Source organism: Nelusetta ayraudi, unplaced genomic scaffold (assembly GCF_046127955.1).
Source record: "Nelusetta ayraudi isolate G7.1 ecotype Tasmania unplaced genomic scaffold, CSIRO-AGI_Nayr_v1 ptg000016l, whole genome shotgun sequence".
Classification (NCBI taxonomy): Eukaryota; Metazoa; Chordata; class Actinopteri; order Tetraodontiformes; family Monacanthidae; genus Nelusetta; species Nelusetta ayraudi.
In genome coordinates, this window is record NW_027466066.1 from 242,063 (window position 1) to 262,380 (window position 20,318).

The 20,318-nt window shown below is 45.4% G+C and overlaps 2 protein-coding genes across 4 annotated transcripts; both read right to left on the reverse strand.

Annotated features, from left to right (window-relative positions):
* Positions 1–857: 857 nt before the first annotated feature.
* Positions 858–3,983, reverse strand: LOC142886606 (GTPase IMAP family member 7-like). The gene is made up of 3 exons (XM_076023630.1): positions 3,675–3,983; positions 2,896–3,011; positions 858–2,276 (listed from the first exon to the last, which is right to left on the reverse strand). Exon 3 carries the CDS (start codon positions 2,255–2,257, stop codon positions 1,403–1,405), a length of 855 nt encoding a protein of 284 aa, XP_075879745.1. The 5' UTR covers positions 2,258–2,276; positions 2,896–3,011; positions 3,675–3,983; the 3' UTR covers positions 858–1,402.
* Positions 3,984–8,768: 4,785 nt separating this feature from the next.
* ccdc134 (coiled-coil domain containing 134) lies at positions 8,769–20,301 on the reverse strand. Of its 3 annotated transcripts, XM_076023633.1 has the most exons (8): positions 20,154–20,301; positions 19,146–19,240; positions 16,316–16,462; positions 15,945–16,066; positions 11,920–12,004; positions 11,309–11,490; positions 10,579–10,650; positions 8,769–8,917 (listed from the first exon to the last, which is right to left on the reverse strand). In XM_076023633.1, the coding sequence occupies exons 3-8, from the start codon at positions 16,425–16,427 to the stop codon at positions 8,792–8,794; spliced, it is 699 nt and encodes a 232-aa protein (XP_075879748.1). In that variant the 5' UTR covers positions 16,428–16,462; positions 19,146–19,240; positions 20,154–20,301; the 3' UTR covers positions 8,769–8,791. The 3 variants fall into 3 exon arrangements, with proteins under 3 accessions (XP_075879748.1, XP_075879747.1, XP_075879746.1); XM_076023632.1 differs by lacking the exon at positions 19,146–19,240 and having other exon boundaries at positions 20,154–20,288; XM_076023631.1 differs by lacking the exons at positions 19,146–19,240; positions 20,154–20,301 and adding an exon at positions 18,734–18,782.
* Positions 20,302–20,318: the final 17 nt, after the last annotated feature.

A 20,318-nucleotide genomic window follows, 5' to 3' on the forward strand; every position in this document is an offset into this window, starting at 1 on the left:
AGAAACGAATGAAAGTTGAGGTTCCCCTAATTATTCACCATTTATCATGTATTATTTACTGTATTTCTCATCAGAAAGAAGCAAGCAACAGGTGTATAGTGTATATACAGTCTTGGGCAGCAAAAATGACTTTCGGTATTGAGTTTGCATGTTCTCTCTGACTTCGTGCCACAGTACCCCCCTCCCTCTCCTAAAAAAAAAAAAAATGCAATTTGGGAATGCTAAATTCTCCAGTGAATGTGAACTGTTCTTTGTCTTTCAATGTGGCCCTGTTACGAACTATAAATTCTTTCACCTGCACAAAAACCCTGTGGATCTCTGTTGTTGAATACATGGCACCTGCCCTCACACCTCTCAATCAAAGCCTGAAGCCCAGGAGGAGCCGTCTCACTGTGGAAATCTTCAACTGTCCCTTTCTCTTCATATTTATGTGGCCTGTGGGAGCTTAAAGTGATATTTAAGTCGATGCAGTGTACCATTGACCATGATCAACACCTCCCACAATGATTGTCGATTTTGTGACCCACAAAATATCCACTGCGAGATTCCAGTGTTTCCACGTTAGCATGTATTTCCTCAAGAAGTGGAGATGAGTTGACAAACGCACAATAGATGCATTTTGTTGATATAATATTAACTTACATTACCTGTTTTATGTCTTTCAATATTTCTTTACATGAAAAGTTTGGTTTGACATTAGATTTTACTAATGTGTTTTTCTTAACATGACAAATTAAAATGATTTATTTATTAATAAGGCAGGATGTTCTTACAGATATTTGTCTATTGATGCAGATGCATAACCAAATGGCCTTCTCTATGAGCCTTGTATACAAGTACATGGGGGATATGTTAGAAATGTTTCTCATAAAAAAAAATGATCACAATGAAAAAGAAGACAGTGGAAATAACTGGAACAACTGGCAAAGACCTAAAATAATAGAAAATAAAATAAAATAACAAGAAATGAGATATTGAGGTATTGCCACATGACCCATGAATACAAAACACATTGCAGCAGGTAAATACAGGTAGTTAGTTAATATAATTTTAAATCGAAGAAAAGCATTTTTTTTGGTGAGCTTTGCGCCCATCGTGAATTAATTCAAATCAGATCTAGATTTCTTAGCTCAGCGCAGTATGATTTGGAAGGTCACCACTGTGCAAACTACAGGACAACAGCTGTACTGCATCAGGCAGACAGAGTATCAGGATGAATGAGAAATGATCTCCCTGGTCTGTGCCTGGGCTTATTCTAATTACTTATGACTCTGTGAAAGAGTCTCTTCAGCGTCCTGGCCTACCTGCCCCACCAGACCACCACCCACGACACCTCCTACTGCCACCACTCCCCGAAAAGAAGCAATATTGTTTCCACTGTTGGTTTCTATAGCAAGAGCACCTACTGCCCCACCTGATGGCTTACGGCCCTGTAAGCTGACACCAAACGTGCTCCTGTAGCAACAAAAGTCACCATGGTCTTAATTATCTGAAGCACCTTCGGAGAGAGAGCAGCATCCAGCCAAGACTGCTGCCTGACAGACCCGATACTGCTGCTGCTGCCACCCTGATCTTCACCCCCTGGCTGCATTCGCCTCCTCAACAGCTCCTCCAGCTCTTCCTTGATGGCAGCCACTGCTCCTTCATATAATTTACTGGTGTAAAATCCTGTGGCTGTTTGCTTTGCCATCTTGTCCACTTTATTTATCAATTCTTTCACCTGCACGGAGTCACTGGGATCTCTGTTATTGAATACGTGGTACCCACCACCACACCTCTCAATCAGAGCCTGAAGCCCAAGAGGAGCCGTCTCACTGAGGAAATCTTCAACTGCTCTCCCTTCCAATTCATCACCCCTTGTAAAAAGGACCAGTGTGTGGAGACGGACGGCTTCTTCTCCAAATATTTGTGTCAACTGATCAACAGCCCTGTCCTCATTTTCAGTGTACCGTCCCAATGGCACCACCAGCAGGAAGGCATGAGGCCCAGGGGAAGAGAGAGCCACACATCTGGAGATCTTAACGTAAACCTCATCCTCACTGAGGTGGGTGTCTGCAAATCCTGGAGTATCAACCACCGCCACTGTTCTCTTCTCTTCTCCAGCGAGGTCAACAGTGCCGAGGCAGCAGGTCTTGGTAACGGAGCTTCCGCTAAGATGTGACTCAAAGTATCTTCTGCCCAAGATGGTGTTTCCACAGGCACTTTTACCAGCGCCAGTCTTTCCAATGAGGACCAGACGGAGATCCTTATTCTGCATTGTCTCTGACTCTCTTTGCCTACAAACAACACAGAATTCCTCATGTGTATTCACAAAACAATCATGACTTGTACTGGTGAAAGTGGTTTTGTTGTTCACATAAAAAACAATTAAAACTGTGCTGAGACTCTTAGGCCAACTTCATTTCACATTAGCTATTGGTTATTTCAGCAACACGTTTGTGCAGGCTCTGGGTGCACAGTGCATAAGGTGGCTTATAGAAAGGACACGGGAACCATCCCCATCATATTGTGTGTTCTTTAGTAACATTAACTGATTAACACAAACTGATTCAACTTCATGATGGTCAAACACAACCTCCGTGATGACCACTCGTTCACTTTCAGAAAATCTGATTTTGAACTTCAAAATAAAGCCACAAAATACAATTATAGCTTAAAATGGAGAATATTCAGTGAAGATATTCTTTTTACAGGAACATTTTTATACGTACACACATCACATTAAAGTGTAATCAGTTTAACCTAATCACCTAAAAACAGAACACCTCTAGTTGTCTTCTGTTTTTAAAAGCGATGTTGAGGAATGCGTCATTATAACCTTACATGTTATTGTTGACTGACTGAACAAAAGAAGATAACATATGCTGGAGGATCTGTAAGTCATTATCATAGTACCCTGTTTGCAGAGCTGGAGCCAACCACTTGTTGGCACGCTTCAGTGCTTATATGTCAGCTGATGATCCTGGGTAGTTTCTTTTTTAAGACTGGCAAAACAGGTTTGTTTTTGATTTCTGGGAAGTAAAAAGTGAAAGCAACACATCAACTCAAGACTGTTTGAACACATCAGATTACTGTGTTTGAGGAATAAAACGTTCAACGAAAGTAAAGAAAAAGATAATCGTGTCTCCTCACATCAGTCATCATGGCAAGTTTGACATATGAATTTAGATGCCTTGATTTCTAGTAAATTTGGGCAAGTAAGTGATAAGGATGAAGTCAATGACATCTGTCACTCAAATACAGTTAAATAAGTGTGACAGTGGCGTTCCTGTCACTATGCCTCCAATTGATCATACGCGAATGGCTATTACCTGGGAGTCTGACCTCTGCGCCTTGCCACATAAGCAGTGGGTGATCATGCTAAAATTGAAACCAGAATGCCACCACAATAAATGGTCATCGCAATACATTATGGAAGACAAAGCACTTTATAATAATATTTATTTATTTTTTTAGCAAGCTAGCCAGAGAAATGTACTACGTCAGATGAAAGCAGCTATGATATAAATACTTCTAAATATCTCTATTTTACCCTGGTCCATGTCATGAAGCAGCCCTTTAGTCTTACGAGAACTCTTTTTTTTCGGAAGGCTGCACGTGAGAGAGTTTCTCATGAGAAATACTAAGGCATAAATAACTAAATGGAATAATCAAACTGCATTCAATGTTCTTACCCCAGTCTGTGGAATGGGTCTTTAGTCTTGTAAGAAAACTTGGCCTTGGTGTCGTTCAGGCTACTCCTTGAAGATGTCTATCTGAAAGTCCTTCCCTCCCTCTTTTTGTCCTCCGTGATGAATCACAGCATTCCTGGAACCTTTATTTAGATGTGCACACCTCACCTGAGTCACCATCACAATAAAAACAAACAAACATTGCACTTGTTTCCTCAAGAAGCGGAGACGAGTTGGCAAATGCACAATAGATGCATTTCGTTCATAGTATAGTTTCCCAATTTGGGATCAATAAAGTGCATCTATCTGTCTAAGCACTTAAAGAGATAAAATAGAAAAGATAAAAACAAGTGAACAAGAATTATGAATTCAAGTATTGCTTCGTCATTGGAGTATAATGGCCAGAGTATTTTATTGCAGAAGAGACATTACCACATGACAGGTAGATACAGGACATCACAGCAGGTAAATACAAGTGTGAATATCAATTCAAATAAAGGAAAAGCATTTTCTCTGTAAAGCTTGGCGCATATTGTTAAATTGGATCAGCGTTCTTGATTTAAAAGGTAAATCCCAGTTGATTTAATGCGATGGCAGGGTTCCACCCTGGACAAGTTGCCAGTTTACTAGAGGAGCACACAGACCATTTTGCCCCACATGCATGGTGATGGACTGTGGGAGGAAGCCTGGAGATTCTCACAGAAATAATGTTGCAAAATAAAGTATGACAGTGGTAATATAAAATAGACAAGATAAAAGCAAGACAACAAGACATATGGATTGAAACATTGCTTGGTCATTGGAGTAAAATGGCCTGTGTATATTATTGCAGAACTGGTATTGCCACATCATGCATAAAAACAATGCATCGCGACAGGTAAATACAACTCTTGATTCTTGATTAAAAGTGAAGAAAGAGTAGCATTGTAAATGTAATATAATCTGTCTCCCTGCTAAACACTAAAGTCATTTACCAACCTTCAGAACATTTAGATCAAATCTTTTATAGAGACCTACACAACTTGTATATATTTGGATGTATATAGACACAATCTCGGCACTGTGCCTACTACAGGAGGAGAGCTGTGTTACTGCATCAGGAAGGCGGGGTATCAGTATGCATGTGAAATTATCCCACTGGTCTGGGCCTGTGTTTATTTCTACAATGACATTTTAAAAAATGTCTCCTCTGTGGTACTTGGTCCTGGTCCTTCACCACTTGTTGTTTTTACTTTCCGACACTTTAACGTCAGGCCACCACCACCACTCAGGACACCAACTACTGCTGCTGCTGCAGTCCCAATTCCAGGCAGACTATTCGTTGCACTACTGGTTCCTGGAGCATTCGCTGCACTCTGCATCACTTCTGCAGCTCCACTCTAAACAGTAGCATTGGCTGCACCTGCTGCCACACCTGATGCTGCAGATATAGCAACCCCTGCTCCCAAGACACCCCCCGCCACTGCTGCTACACCCAATGCAACCCCTCCCACCTTAACAAACTGCTCCATTGCATTCTGAGCTGCCTCACTGGGGCTGTCAGCCTCAGTAGCAGCAACGGCTCCCACAACACCACCCACAACTACACCTGTTGCTGCTCCAACCCCCAATGCAGTCGTCGAAGTGGCTGCAGTCACAACTGCCCCCACAGCCGTCCCTGCAGCAGCTGCTGCAGCCTTGCCCGCAAGCAGACTTGCAGCAACACCAACAGAGTTGCCCACTAAACTAGCCCCACATGCGGCAACCAAGGGGACTGCTAGCCCGACACCTGTTCCCAGAGCTGTACCTGCAGCTATAGCAGCCACCATGGTCTTAATTATCTTCAGCACCTTCGGAGAGAGAGCAGCATCCAGCCAAGACTGCCAATTAAACCCGCTGTTACGACTGCTGCCACTGCCAGGTTGGGCCTGTCTCTCCCTGCTGCTACTGTCACCCTGATCTTCACCCCTAGGTTGCCTTTGCATCCTCAGCTGCCTCTCCTGCTCCTCCTTGATGGCAGCCACTGCTCCTTCATATAATTTACTGGTGTAAAATCCTGAGCTCAAAATCAAAACCGTTTTTTGCCCCCACCATCTGGAGTCAACATGGGACCAAAAACAAAACATATTCAACATTAGAGACGAGTAAAGGATGAAGTGTGAAGCACTGGTTTAAAGGTCTAGGTGGAACAACTAGAGGCCGGCTTTTTCAGAGTCACACATAAAAACAGATTGAATCAAGAATTATTAGAAGGGACATCTAAAGAGAACCAAATATCATCAATATGCACATATAGTTCTAAGGGCAAACAAAACAATGTGGTGGGACTTGGGTCAGCAATATTAACTTTGCCCGTTTGTGTCTCTCAAACCTTACAAATATCCCAGTATTTGGACAAATATGATCCCATGCTATGTTTAGCTGTAATGAGCCAACTATGCCGATCACAGAAAGCTTGAAACCAACTTATTTGAATTAGGTAGTCAGTAAGTAATAGGAATTTTATATTTGGTTAGAAAAAAATCTAAGTACTTGTTGATCAACTCCAAGTGACAATTTGGTGGGATAAACCTGTAGAAAATAAAAGCACTTGTTTATTAACTTAACGGAAACAAACAAATGAGTTCTTACATTTGAAACTTAAATTGATCATATGAAGTCATAATTTGGTGGCATAAACCTTTAAGTTGTACTTCATTATTTCGCTAGGTGGCTCTGTAGCAAAAGAATTAAGGATCCAACAAGGACAACTCTCATGCACTGGGTGGCAGTGTTGCTACAAAAAACACTTAAAGCAACTCTAGGTAACTTTTCGACCATAACATTATTATTCCAAAACTCAGTAAAGCGGTAGATAAACGATTAATAGGATCAATGGTGCGGCCTCGGCGGCGAGAGGGGGGCGCGCCTGCATTGTGTAACTTTCAAGCACGACCCAACACGCCTTCCTTTGTCGTCATTACATATAGGACGAACCACTTTACGGCAACGTCGCACGTTTATTTAGAGGCGGTTTTACAGACTACTATTACAAACACATAAAATTGTAAAATGACGTAATGGAACCCAATAAGTAACCTCGAACAAAGACGAAGTAATAAAAGTGTTGAACGTTTGCTACGACGTTATTGTCAATGTCTGTTTTGCATTTCATATAGGTGTTTTTCCTGAACACATACAAGCGTTCCAGCTAGGTGACTATTTGTATTTTCCCACATCAATTAACTAGCGCTGCAGCACGTTTACTTCGTCACTTCTCCATTTCCACCAAAAGTTACCTAGAGTTGCTTTAAGCCAGGTTGGACTTGTTTGTGACTTTTGGGAAATGAAAAGTGATAGACATTCAGAGACACTTCTGCTTGTCATTATGGCCAGACTGGACAAAGGAAAAAAAAAAAAAGAAGTGAAAAGTGAAACCAAACACGTAAAACCCAAGACTGTTAAAACTGTTTGAAAAACTAAAACATGTAAAGAAAGTTTAAGGTGATAAAGAAAAAGGCCTATTGTAAAGTTTGAATGATACTTTTGACGCCTGGGCCTGGAAATTAGGTGACTTGGTTTGCTTCTTTTTTTTGGTTTAAATTAATTATTTCAGAACTTCCTGATATTTGTCACTCAAACGCAGTAAAATAAACAGCAGTTATAAATGCTAAAATGGAAATAAATGAGCTGCTACAACAAATAGCCAACACGCTACACTGAAAAAGACATTGTACATTCGACTATTTTTCATTAGCAAGTTCGACAAAGGAAGCTTTTTATCTCCGACGATAGGAGTCATGATATAAATATATAAATACTGTACTTGATGTTACGCTGACCTGTGTCAAGAGGAAGGTCTTTAGTCTCAGTAGTAATCTTTGCTGTCATTGTTCACAATCTTTGGATAACTTGTTGAGTGAGGGCCACCAATTTTTTTGCACTTCTATTTTCTGATCGATTAAGCAGCCGTCCCTGTGCCCTCTCTGTTGGCTTATCTGCAAATGCAATCAGGATAAAAGCAAAACATAAAATCAACTCATATGTATATCCATACATTAAAACATGACTAAATGGAGAAGCAAACTGGTGAAAACAGGCTTTTTTTGTGGCACAGACACATTCAACTTTTCTCAATAAATAGGCAAACAAGACCACACAACAAGATGAATTCAACAATTTATTGAAACGTAACCAAGTCACTTTATTCCTTTAAATTTTAATAACAAAATGGCTTTTTGTCTGAAGTAACAATAATTGTATCTGAATATACATATAGCTTTTAAACAGATCACATATTTCAAAATCCCAGCAATTTGAGCTCAAAATCAAAACCGTTTTTTGCCCCCACCATCTGGAGTCAACATGGGACCAAAAACAAAAGATATTCAACACAGAGACAAGTAAAGGATGAAGTGTAAAGCACTGGTTTAAAGGTCTAGGTGGAACAACTAGAGGCCGGCTTTTTCAGAGTCACACATAAAAACGGATTGAATAAAGAATTATTAGAAAGGACATCTAAAGAGAACCAAATATCATCAATATGCACATATAGTTCGAAGGGCAAACAAAACAATGTGGTGGGACTTGGGTCAGCAATCTAGGAGACAAAATCTATCTGACACCATCCAGAAGTCTTGAGTATAAAACTAATTAAGATAGTAAAAGCGTGTGGCCGATCTTTTTAAAGGACAACCGAGGCTACAGCAGGCCAGCTCTCTTTTGCGTTTGGCAACAACACACATCGTAAGTGAATGAGCCGACTTCGGAATCCTAGAGCGCACACACCAGTACCGTCGGGGAGTTTCGGGGTGGGGGGGTGGGGGCCGTTGCAAACTTATGGAGTCAAATTCATAATACCAACACTTCTTTTCGTTATTCCAAAAGCGAGTCACCTTCAACGCCTCTTTCTTGATTTCCTGGAACGCCTTCCAACGTTGCACACTCACCCGTTCCAGAAGGCCGTCGACGAGCAGCGATCCAGGCCTCCCGAGGAGCCGTAATGAACCCAGCTCAGAGGGAGGAGGGAGTGGGGGTGGAGATGGGAGGGGCTTCCTGTCGCGCTTTTCACATCATCGGGCTCGTTTGCGGCTCGCCTCGCGGCACCTGCGCCCCGAGCGGCCGCCCTCCTGACCACAGTGACCTCTGAGCGCGGCGCCGCGCTACAGTTCGGTACGGGATCGCGAGATGCGGGGACCCTTCCTGATTTCTTTCCTCTTCTCCTCTTTTCTCCTCCTCTTCTCCTCCTCCCTCAGGATCTTCTGGAACGCCTCGGCGGTGTGCAGCACCTGAGGACGAAGGTGGGACGTGACTTAAACGGTATTAATTAAACTGTATTATTCTTATTCTTCTTATTATAAGTATTATTATTCTATTTTTTAATGAAGGTCTCAATTGCAACTGGGGTGTGTAATACATGTATTACTGTGTTATTGTGGTTCTGGCCGTAGTTTATGCTCATTCTTGGGGTATTTATTTTTGACTCTTACTCTGTCAGCTACAACACACAAGACATAGCGGAGCCTAATTTCTTATTTGCAAGTAGAAACTAAACTGGGGAACCATAAACACCATGGATCCAGTGGTTCCCACATAGTTTCTTTCCTGTGAACGATCAACAGAAAAAAAGCAGAGCAGGACCAGGGGCCAATTCCAATTCCTCACTTAACTCCTCAATCTCAACCCTCGCCCTTAACCCTCAATCTTTGGCCCTCAAAAATAAGTGTAAGGGCTTAGAAATGGGACACCCCTTAAGTGCAATTACTTCTTCAGACTGTGGGGGGCGGCCTTACGCCAAAGCCACGTCCAGTCTGTCAAGAAGACGACAACGACGAAGAAGAAGGAGAAAAAGAAAAAGAGGGCGAAAAAGGAAGAAGTCCTCCTTCGCTACACAACGAGGTATACAAGTAACGTGAAGCCGGGACCGCCGGTCCGGTTGACAAACCTCGTAAAGTAAAAAAAAAAAATGTTTACGCAACAACGATGTCAATAATCCATAAAAAAGTCTTAAACTAAGACAATAAAATGGTTTCGTAATATTTATATCTTTATTAACTAAGAAAATACTTCCATTTGTAGCTCGCTTTCACATTGCGATCTTTTTCGAAGATGTCTTGGCGAAAATACGCAGTGCCTTCTGGGTAGCCCTTACTGCCAAGGGTGGTGCCGGAGAATCTCAATATTGAGGGCGATACAGCCCTTAAACTCCTCCCTCAACTTGACGTCCTTAGAATCGGGACAGCACTTGCACCTCGCGGGTGCGCGCATTTTTGAGATTGAGGATTGAGATTGAGGGTTAAGGGAGGAATTGGAATTCACCCCAAGTTTGTCATATTTGGACATCTCGAAGAAGAAACAGTGACATCAAGTGGTTACATTTCAAAATGCAGCGTCTTTCACTCTGGCTCCCCCCTCCTCAGCTTGCCAGTGAACTACGGCGGCCTGCACATACATACACACTTTTTTCTTCTTCGTTGGTTTATTTGAAGTCACACTAGTTATAAAACGCGGTGTCAGGCACCTGGATTGTCCACACCGGGCTTCCTTAGAAATATGGCGGTGCAAGATTGCAACCGGGAGCAATACCCTTGCAATACTACTTGCAATACATGAGAACCGTTCTAATAGTAGGAAAACCAAATTATTTATACAATTTCATTAATGGATTTATGGGCAGTATTTCAAGCTGCCAATATAAAAAAATTATAATTCAAGCCAAATTTCACACACTGGACCTTTAAACTTTAAACCTTAATCCCACTTTAGGGAAATTTGCAGAATGACAGCAACAATATATTGCAAAAAGAAGGAAAATTAGATGAATTAAAAAGAAATAAAATGAAATATTTGTGGAGCAAGAAAGGAAAAAGATATTGACATTATATGGACAGTTGGATTATTTTACAAATTATGTACATAATGTTGACGTAATTGTGCATTGTGCACTCACGTCGTCCCTTTCTGTGCGGTACGGGTTGATGAAATCAGGGGTCTTCTCCGTAATCCCCAGCTCCTGCGACATCTGAGGACGATGGGATGAGCCGAGGGCGGGGCAGCAGTGGGGCAGGTGGCAAAAGATGAGAGAGGAGGAGGAGGAAGAAGAAGAGGGCGCACGTTAGCGTTGCCTCAAAGACAGACGTGTGCACATCCACGGAATTGCGGGAAATTTGACGCATTTGCCGAGAAGACAAAACAAACAAACAAACAAAAGATTTACGTGCATTGTCTCTCGTCCTCAGCTTTACCCACAATGCAACGCAGAATGCTAGGCGCGAGAAGAAGAGCTGAAATGGCCGCCGAGGCCCGGACAAGTCAATGCTGCAAACTGCTGCTGCTGCTGCCGCTGGCCGCAGAATTAATCCACTTTATGATTCTCTTGGCACGTTGCTAAGGTCACCGGCTAATCCCGCAAGAGTTTGCTTCATTAATCCACATTAGAGGGGGGTGAAGTTGGGAGGGGGAGGGGCGATTCTTTTTTATCTGCTCATTTTAGGCTTTGGAAAGGTCGCAACGCTCGGTGGGAGAAATTCAATTTTTGAAGGAAAAAAAAAGAGGATGCAGAGACCAATGAGAGGGCTGGAAGGGGGTAAAAAAAAAAAAATCTCAAATTCGTTTGACACGGCGACAACCTCGCAGCCGCCCGGCGCGACCGAGGTGGGGTCGACTCGGTCGGGACTTACCAGCGTGAGGACGTGCTGGTGGGCTCCTCCCGTGAACACCCCCGTCAGGTTGCAGAAGTCCAGGCCCCAGCGCAGCAGGCCCCCCCAGTCCGAGTTGCGGTCGTAGTAGTGGTGGACGATGCGGGGGAAGCGCAGCGCCACGTCGCCGAAAAACGCTGTGTTCTCCACCACGTGGGAGTAAGCTGCGGAGTGGATCATTTTGTTGCAGCGCAAACAAAAAAAGGAAAACAGAAAGAAGGAGGAAAAAAAAAAATCAGCTTTTCGGTGATCATGCATTTGTGATATATTTGCATTGAGAATCACTCTTAAATCTTAAATCTCCAAGTGGAATTTCTTCAGTCCGGTCATCCACCAACCAGGCAGACGCACGAATCAAGCATAAGAATTCATTTTTCTTCTTTTTCTTGTTAGCAACAAGCAAGAAATACATCTATTTTGCTCCTGTTTGGTGCCCCCAGACCTTTTGAAGCACTCTGAAGATCTCCACCGACTAATATTTCATGCCAACGTTTGACACTGCGCAAAATGTGAAGGGTGTCGCTTCTAAAATGGAAGAGGTTTTCTGAAAAGCAGAGCGGGAGGAGGAGGACGAGGAGGAGGAGGCGGCAAACCTTCTTTGATCTTGTCGTCCATGGGGAAAGGGTCATTGGGCTGCATGTTGGCCGCGACCAAGATCTGCCGCGAATCCTCCAGCACCTGAGAGGTGGGAAGACGCAGGAGTTCAGTGAGAAACACACGTGAAAGCCAAGGCCCCATTTACACAAATACGGATTTCTCTGAACACGCACAAATATTTATGTGGTTCTGCCTTGCGTTTCCACGAATCTGCACACACCGAAAACGCACTTTTTCGAAAAGGCTCCTCAGGGTGGATACATTTGAAAACGCCGCCTTGCCCGGATTCGTGTAAATGCAGAAACTGACATTTGTTTTGGGAAAAGCTGACGTCGGAGCTGTAAACCCCTCCCTCCCACTCTGCAACCTGAGCCGCCGTGAGGTGCAGACGACCACTCATAACAACAACAACCACCACTTGGGTCAACAGACTTGTTATTGCGACTAATGACCAGCCAGCAGTCTTCCCGTTAAACCTCCGCTACAACAAAGCGCTAACAACGGTGAACAGTAACACATGGTGCACGTGGATCCATCGTGGATCGTGCGCAAAGTGAAAATAAACCCAACGGAAGCGATTTGCAAACCTCCCATTTTACTTTCTGTTGATTTTGTTTTGGGTCGGCGGACTGGGATATTGAAACAGGAAACCTGAATGACAAAAATGTTAGCAAACTTTTACTGGCACGACTCCCAGTCAACCTTAACATGGAGCTTTTAAAGCTTTTTGTTCTAAAGTAATTCCAAGCAGAAAGAACGCCGTGCGTCAGGTGTTCTTCTTCTTCTTCTTCTTCTTCTTCTTCTTCCGCATTCAGGGAGTAAATTTCAGGCCTGGCATAGGTGCTAAATCATTTTCAGTCGTATCTGTGTAAACAGGATTTTTTTTTTAATACAGCTGCAGCTTTGTTTTCCAAAACGGGCAATTTAAAAAAAAATCTGTCTCCGTGTAAACGGCCCTAAGAATGTGTTTAAAGGTCGGGCGGGCTGGCGCTGCGGCTAACAAATAGCTGCTAACAGCGTTTGAAAAAGCTCTTCTCCATCTAGATCAGTGGTGTCAAACTCATTTTAGTTGACGGGCCACATAGAGGAAAATCTATTCCCAAGTGGGCCCTTCCTGTAAAATCATGGAATTGTCATAACATCGTAAAAATAACCATAATCTACCCAATATCATTTTCATAAACATGGTATTGTTTAATATGATTGACAATTTCTGGAATTGTGTCTAAAACAAGTTCAGTTGCGTTTCAATGCGCAGTATCGTTGGCTTGTTAATTAGTGAAGAGGTTTGGCTGGTCGGAGTCTCACTGCTGCTTTGATGAGTGTCACATATCTTTAGCCTTTATTTTTAACCAAGCAATTTAAGAGGGTTGTGGATGGACTAAGTTCTTAGAATTAAGGGTTAGTAAGTGAATGAGGCTGTGTGAGTCAAAAGCAGTGATTTATTTTAATGTAACCATGAATAAACATGGACATTTACATCCCGCTCTGTAAGAAAGGGCGGGTTCAGCGACTCATTTGCTGCCTGGGCGCAGAGTGGTGAGGGTCTCCTCTCTGAGGGTCTCCTCTCTGAGGGTCTCCTCCCTGCTCCTACGCGCGGCAACACCCGCTGCTCGCTGACAACAGGAAGTGCGGAGGAACGATACTTGCTTTCATGTCAGTCTCCAAAATACCAGAAAAGTCTCCAATAACACCAGGAGAAGTCGCTAGATTTGTCGCATGTCGCTCTTGACAAAAAAAAAAAAAAAAAAAGTTGCCATGGTGAGAAAGTCGCCAAGTTGGCAACTGCTCTGCATCAACTTTGTCTGTTTCGACAGAGACATTCTGGCGCAATGAGAGTTGCGAATAGGAGACGCGAGTGGCTGTACTTGTGCCGACTTGCTCAGTCCCAACATTTAGTTTGTTTGCAGAAACGATATTGCAACATCAAGTGGACACGTTTAGAACAGCAGTTTCTTTCATTGAAAAAAATTTAGTTTTTAATACTTTGCAAAAATCATCTCGCAGGCCTGAAAAACACAGTTGGCGGGCCTGATCTGGCCCGTGGGCCGTATGTTTGACACCTCTAGATCTAGATTCTAGATATAGGTGAGGAGTGTGGAGGGGGGTCTTCCGAGGGACTTGAGTGGCGTGGCCATTCTACATGGTATTCTACATCTACATATCTACAGACCCTGTGTCTGCTGGACTAAAGCACTAAATGTTTTCATTGTTAAATTTATCTGATTTGGGGAGAAAACATTTGAAGGCTCAATGCAGGTCTCTCTCTATCTCTCTCTCTCTCTCACACACACACACACACAAATGCTGACCAGGTGTTTAGGCCGCTGAGGGTTGACTGTGCGAATCGTCCTTGAGGAGGACTCTCTGACGGCTCTCTTGAGGTGTGGGGGATGGTGGGAGGGAGGCGGGCCAACGTATGCAAAGCTCATCCAGCAGCGAGCGGCTCTCCGCCGCCTCTCTGAGTCCAAATTAACATTCAGATGAATGCCGGCACGCACGCGCACGTGAATCCAATCGGCGGATTTGACACATTTTTTTTCCCCTTCACTTGGCGGCACCGCCTGGTGAACCCGTTCGACATCTCTCTCCATCTACCAAGAGAGAGTGCAAGGCAGGCGCCGTGTGAAATACAAATGTTTTAGTTTTTTTTTAACGTCACTGGGAACTCGTATTAAAAACAGGTTTGGGCAAGGAGTTTTTTTTTATTTTTTTATTAGTGCAATGAAAAAGGAGAAACATATGACCTTCTTTCAATTCGACAGAGATGAAGAAAAAGATAGGCAGAGTAAAAAATATCCTAAGCACACACACACACACACACACACACACACACACACACACACACACACACACACACACACACACAAAACAAAACAAAACAAATAGAATAAAAACAGAAAAAGGGAGTGAAGTGCGAGTCCAGAACATTTTCAAGGTGCATGTGAATGATGTGAAAAGTACGAAGGCCAGACTCTTATGAAATGTTTAAAAAAAAAAAAAAAAAAGAAAAAAAAAAGGTCCAAGCCTTACCTGTGGCTGGTTGTGTGGACCACACACACACACACACACACACACACACACACACACACACACACACACACACACACACACACACACACACACACACACACACACACACACACAAAAAAACAACAACATTTCTCGCGTTCTTCATATTTCCACTGACTTCCATTCGCTGTCCAATCTGTCAGCTCCAGGCGCCCAGAGTCCAACATGGCAGCCCATTCATTTCAATGGAGTTGCTCACCCAGCGCATACGGCGAAAAAGTTTCGGACTTCCGCATTAATGGGCCCACAGAGCATGCGCAGTAGTCTCACTTCCCGTCATGCCTCTGTAACTCACGTGATCTATTTGGCCAATCAGAACGATCCTGGAGAACGTCACTCACAGACACGTCAGGACGCAGCCAATCAGAACGAGCTGAGACATAAATGAAAAATCTACAATAGAAAGATTTGCTATGAATCGCGTTTCGGTGTACGGTCGTCCTGTCAGCCGTTTTAAAGGCATTTATTTTCGTATTGCGGTCAATGGGAAAAATGCTTTCTGGGCCCTTGGGATTTTTTTTGCTGCAGTACCACAAGTGGCCACTGGGAAAATCAGCACCCCGCCATATTGCCAGTCCTGTATCCAGTTCTTATAATACATCCATGGGCAGCTCACACCCCGACTCCCGACCCGAGCCTTCACGGCGACTTTGAACGGATCGGACGACCTTGAAAACGACCTTGTCACCGTCTAACCGCCGCGCCTGCGTCTCGCGCTCACGCCGACCGCTTTCGCGCCTCAAACTGATCCCAGTTCAGCTCAGGAGCTCCCCTTCGTTCGCCACACTTCCTCGGCGGGAAGCTAATAGACGCGTGGTTAATTTGATGGCTATTGCCTCTCACCCTTTGATGTATTTACATTCGACAGTGCTTGCGCCAATCATGCCCACCTATGTCCTTACCCAACATGACACAAACTCTGCAGACGCACACGCGCACACACACTTACCTTGAAGAGACCTTTGAGCATGATGTCTATGATCTTGTACTGCTGATTGATGTCGTTCAGCTCCACCAGATTCTTGAGCGCGTTCAGCTGATCTTTCCTCTTGGTCTCAAACAACCTCTTGTCTGGAGGGCAGTTGAGGAGCAGAAACGCGCGCGCACACACACACACACACACACACACACACACACACACACACACACACACACACACACACACACACACACACACACACACACACACACACACACACACACACACAGATGGGCATAAATCATGTGGCCGCTCGCCCGTGAAAGCCGTCTGTCACGTTAACGAGGGATTGACGACGAGGAGCCACAGGTCCCTTTTTCTCAGCGGTGGCGGAAGGATACAGATCTCCAGGTTGGAGTCGTGTCTCGGCCTCTGCCCGTCCTGCTCAGCCGAGCCCAGAGCGACGACGGCGGAGGCGGCCAGCGCCAGGACCACGGCACACGCGCTCCGCATGGTCAGCAGGGGTCGGCAGAGAGGCGGCCGTCTGCCTGGAGGAGGGAGTCGAATCGCACAGTCAATTCCATGCTGAAAACATTTGTTACAGAGTTTGCGGCCATCAGCATTATTTATTTACTTATTTTTAATACATCCGAACAGGGATTCTGTTGAGGTGAAAAAAAACACTTCTTTCCCTGAAACGGTTTGCTTTTTAATTCATGAAGCAAACGTTCTCCTCCGCAGCGTCTTCGTTGCCCTGCCTCGCTGTGACAGAGTGCCTGGAAAAAGAAAGAAAAATGTGCTGCGCAGTCAATATCCGGCGTACTCGAGGAGGAGAGCCCCCTTTCAAAACGACACCTATACAACCTCCCCAAACTACCCACCGACGCTTCCCCGCCCCCGGGGAACTTTTTACAATTGCTGTACGGCGAATCTCTACGCCGAGTCCTTGCCCCCACTTTGCACCCGGAGCGGTGGCTCTTCCTCAACAATTTCATCCGGTTGCAGCTTCCTTCCTTCTTTCCCCTCCTCTCCTCTGGGGGCTCCTTTAAAAAAAAAAAAAAAAAAAAAAAAAAAAAAACGTTTGAAAGGCGGCCGAGGCGCTGATGAAAGTGAGAAAAATAAATACGGGGGGCTAAAAATAGAGCCTCATCAAAATGGAAAGCTGATGAAGGACTTTTCTCCGTCCCCACCCCCCCCCAAATCTCCTTTTAAAGAAAACATTCGCAGAAAACAAAAGTCGCGAAAGGGGGAGGAGGGAGAGCGGTGGAGATGGTGGTTCGTGGAAGAGGGGGAGGGGGGGGCAGTGTTGATGAAAAGCTACAAGACATAATTCACATAATTCATGCATAATTTAACGAGGGGCTCTATCGATGATGTGGGGGCAAGCGGAGGCGCTGGGGCGGGGGTGCAAGGCACGCACGGAGAGCCCGGTGGCGGCGGTTCAGAAGAGAAGAAGAAGAAGAAGGCCGGCGAGCCGCCGGGGAAGGGGTAGGAAGGCGAGGCCCTGCGGCGGCGAACAACAGCTTTCCTGGTGAATATTTCATCCCAACTTTTGCTGAGGTGCAGCAGCAAGAAAGAAAGAAAGAAAGAAAGAAGTTTGCACGGTGAGGTGGGGGAAGGTGGGAGAGAGGTCTGCGCCAGGGGATAATGAGTGGCGGGGACTTGATATCGCACAGGCAGAATTAATCTTTACAAGACCAGCTGCCGTTCACCTTGAATGTGAGGGAGTGAGGAGGGGAGGAGAGGAGGAGGGTGTGAGAGAGAGGATTCGGAATGAACGGATGTCGGACTAGTGCGATAGCGGGGAGGGAGAGGGCGATGTTCTCCCCGTCGTGCGGCAGACACCCGGCAGAAAACTTCTTCAAAAGAAGAACTTCTTCGTCTTCGTCTTCTTCTTTCCCGCAAAAGTCCCATTTTGATGCAGTATCCAATCCCCGACTCCAACATCCAGCAGCGGTTACATCCTCTGCTTTCTCTGCCTTTTTAGAAAGCAGCCTGTCTGAACACTCAGTTGGAAGGCTGCCCTTTGTGATGTCAGAACGGGTGAGACGAACTCCCCCGGCCAGCTTCGCCATAGCCCCAGGACGTTTTTAACTCCAGGGTCACGGAACGACCAACAAAAAACTGAGCACAAACAGAGGGCTAAATACGCTGCTTTCAAGGGCGACGTGTGGTTTTCTTCTACATCATGAATCATGATGGCCTCAATACGGGGCCTTGAAAACACGGCAATAAATCCCCACAGGACCGCGCCGTGCCTCTTCATTCATCGTTGCTGCCTCGGCTCCATCTTATTTGAAATCAAGCTGTCTACCCCCCCCCACCGCCACCCTCCTCCTTAACAGTTGGCAGAAACAAATGCTTTCCCGAGGCAGCCGAGTGAACGCGATGTTTGACCGGAGTCAATTTGCGCATCCTGAGATCGTTCTTCTGAGAGTCACAGCTTCCCAGCATCTTTAAGTGCCTCGGTAGTTTCCAGATAACAACCGGGGGAGAGGTAGAGTGGAAATGTTGGGTCGTGTTCCACCGTTGCGGCCCTTTTCCAGCAACGTACTCCCTGACCGGGCGGTTCTAATTGCGGGACGCAATTCAACGGAAACTGTGAAGGTTTTATTTCCGCGCAACGACGCCGAGTGCTCAGACTTCTAGAAGCAGGAGGCGGCAAAGGATGGGGGGGTCCATTAAGAGCCGATCAATCATCTCTAATGGGGTGCCGACAGCATGGGAATGAGTCTGAAAGCGTCTATTAACTGGGAGGCGGACCGCCGTGATAACATAGGAGGGCGATCGTTTTGGAAGGCTATAGGGGAAAAACCTACCTGTAAGTCGGGTTGGGCAACGAGCAACGAGCATCCATTGGAACCGGGATGAACGTTCCGAGTCTACCGGACTTGTTCAAATCTTTAAATTTCAATTCCTGATCCCGATGCCCAATCCGCCGAAGAAAAAGCCACCGTCCATGACCAACGAAGAAGAAGCCGCGGAGCGGTGTGTGTGGCAGCATTCAAAAGTGTGCCTCTTTAAAAGAATTGGAATTGAGAGTCGTTAGAAACGGGAATCAAAATGAGGAATTAGAATCGATGCCCAACTCGAGCAGTAAGTCAAAGGTCCTGTTGTCCCCGATTCGTTAAAGGCTTGGTTCACAGCCATGTTTACATGATGGTCAATTCGCTTGGCGTAAAAAATAAATTAAAAAAAAAAAAACACCCAAAAAACAAACAACGAGCCCACCAGCATCCACATGGTCCTTCACTTTCGGCACTATCCAACCGCTGGATCCAGCACCAGTCGAGCTTACGCACCGATGTGGGAGGTCTGCTTCAAATCTGCTCGGCGAGAGAGAGAGAGAGAGAAAAAAGGTGGAACTCTCATGTTGGCTGCCCATGGGAGGACTAACAAGCCGGCGCTTCTTGTCGGAGCCACGTAAACCCACGCAAACCTCCTCGTCCAGAGGACCCCCCCCATCCTCCTCTCGCCGCCAATAATATCTACGCTTTCCTAAAGGAAGAAGACAAAGAAGAAGGCAAAGCGCGAGTTCCTGTTTTGGGAGACGACCATTGCAATGTGCAATTAATCCAATCAACCTGGATGACAAAGATGATCTTTCAAAAGGGGGAGGTGGTTATCAGCTGGTGCTTTTTGGTTCGTTTAAAGATGCAAAACTGCCCTCCCCTCTCCAAAGAGGTGAGAGCAAACTCCATCCAGAGGCTGCTGCAGGTGGTGATGGTGGTGAAGGAGGAGGAGGTGCGACAACATCTGCCAGGCTCGCCGTTCACGCCGGCGCCACGGGGCATGCGTGATGCCGACGGTGATGATGACAATCTGGCTGACGACCGCTGCGTGCACCGTTGGTGACAAAACTGCTGACTGGTTGCAAACGCCCCTCGCAACACCCTCCCCTCCCTCCCCCCGCTCCGCGTCTTCCTCGAGAAGCGCGCCATCAAGTCAAAGAACGTGTGACTTTGCGTAATTTAACGCCGCCGGGTTGCGCGTCTTACAGGCGCGGATGAAGCACGTCCGCAGCATCAGCAACAACAACTCTGCTCTAGCGTGCAAACGGTTGATGTGGAGTTAGCAAAATAGATGCTTTTTTTGGAAAGGGGAATTAGGCAAGTATTTAAATCGCTTTCCTAGTCACCGCGGTCGATCGTCCCGCCTGGATCTCACGGCGGACACAACAGATTGTTTCAGAAGAAGAAGAAGAAGAAGAAGAAGAAGAAGAACTCGCGATGTACTCACTGTTTCCGTGGCGAGGGACGTCGGCGATCGACGGATGGACAAGCGTTTCGCTCCCAAAGTGGAACGCGTTAAACCTCGCTATCTCCGTCCAGAGGTCAGCTCGCCGGCGACGGTCGAGTTGCCCCGACCCGCACACACATGCACACACACGCAAACACACACAAC

Coding starts and splice junctions, on each gene's coding strand:
- ccdc134 (XM_076023631.1), bottom strand. CDS start 18,767: ATGCTCGTTGCTCGTTGCCCAACCCGACTTACAG. Junction 16,067..16,315: donor CGACTCCAACCTGGAGATCT/GTATCCTTCCGC, acceptor ACTGCCCTCCAG/ACAAGAGGTTGTTTGAGACC. Junction 8,918..10,578: donor ACCGCACAGAAAGGGACGAC/GTGAGTGCACAA, acceptor CTTCGTCCTCAG/GTGCTGCACACCGCCGAGGC.
- LOC142886606 (XM_076023630.1), bottom strand. CDS start 2,257: ATGCAGAATAAGGATCTCCGTCTGGTCCTCATTGGAAAGACTGGCGCT.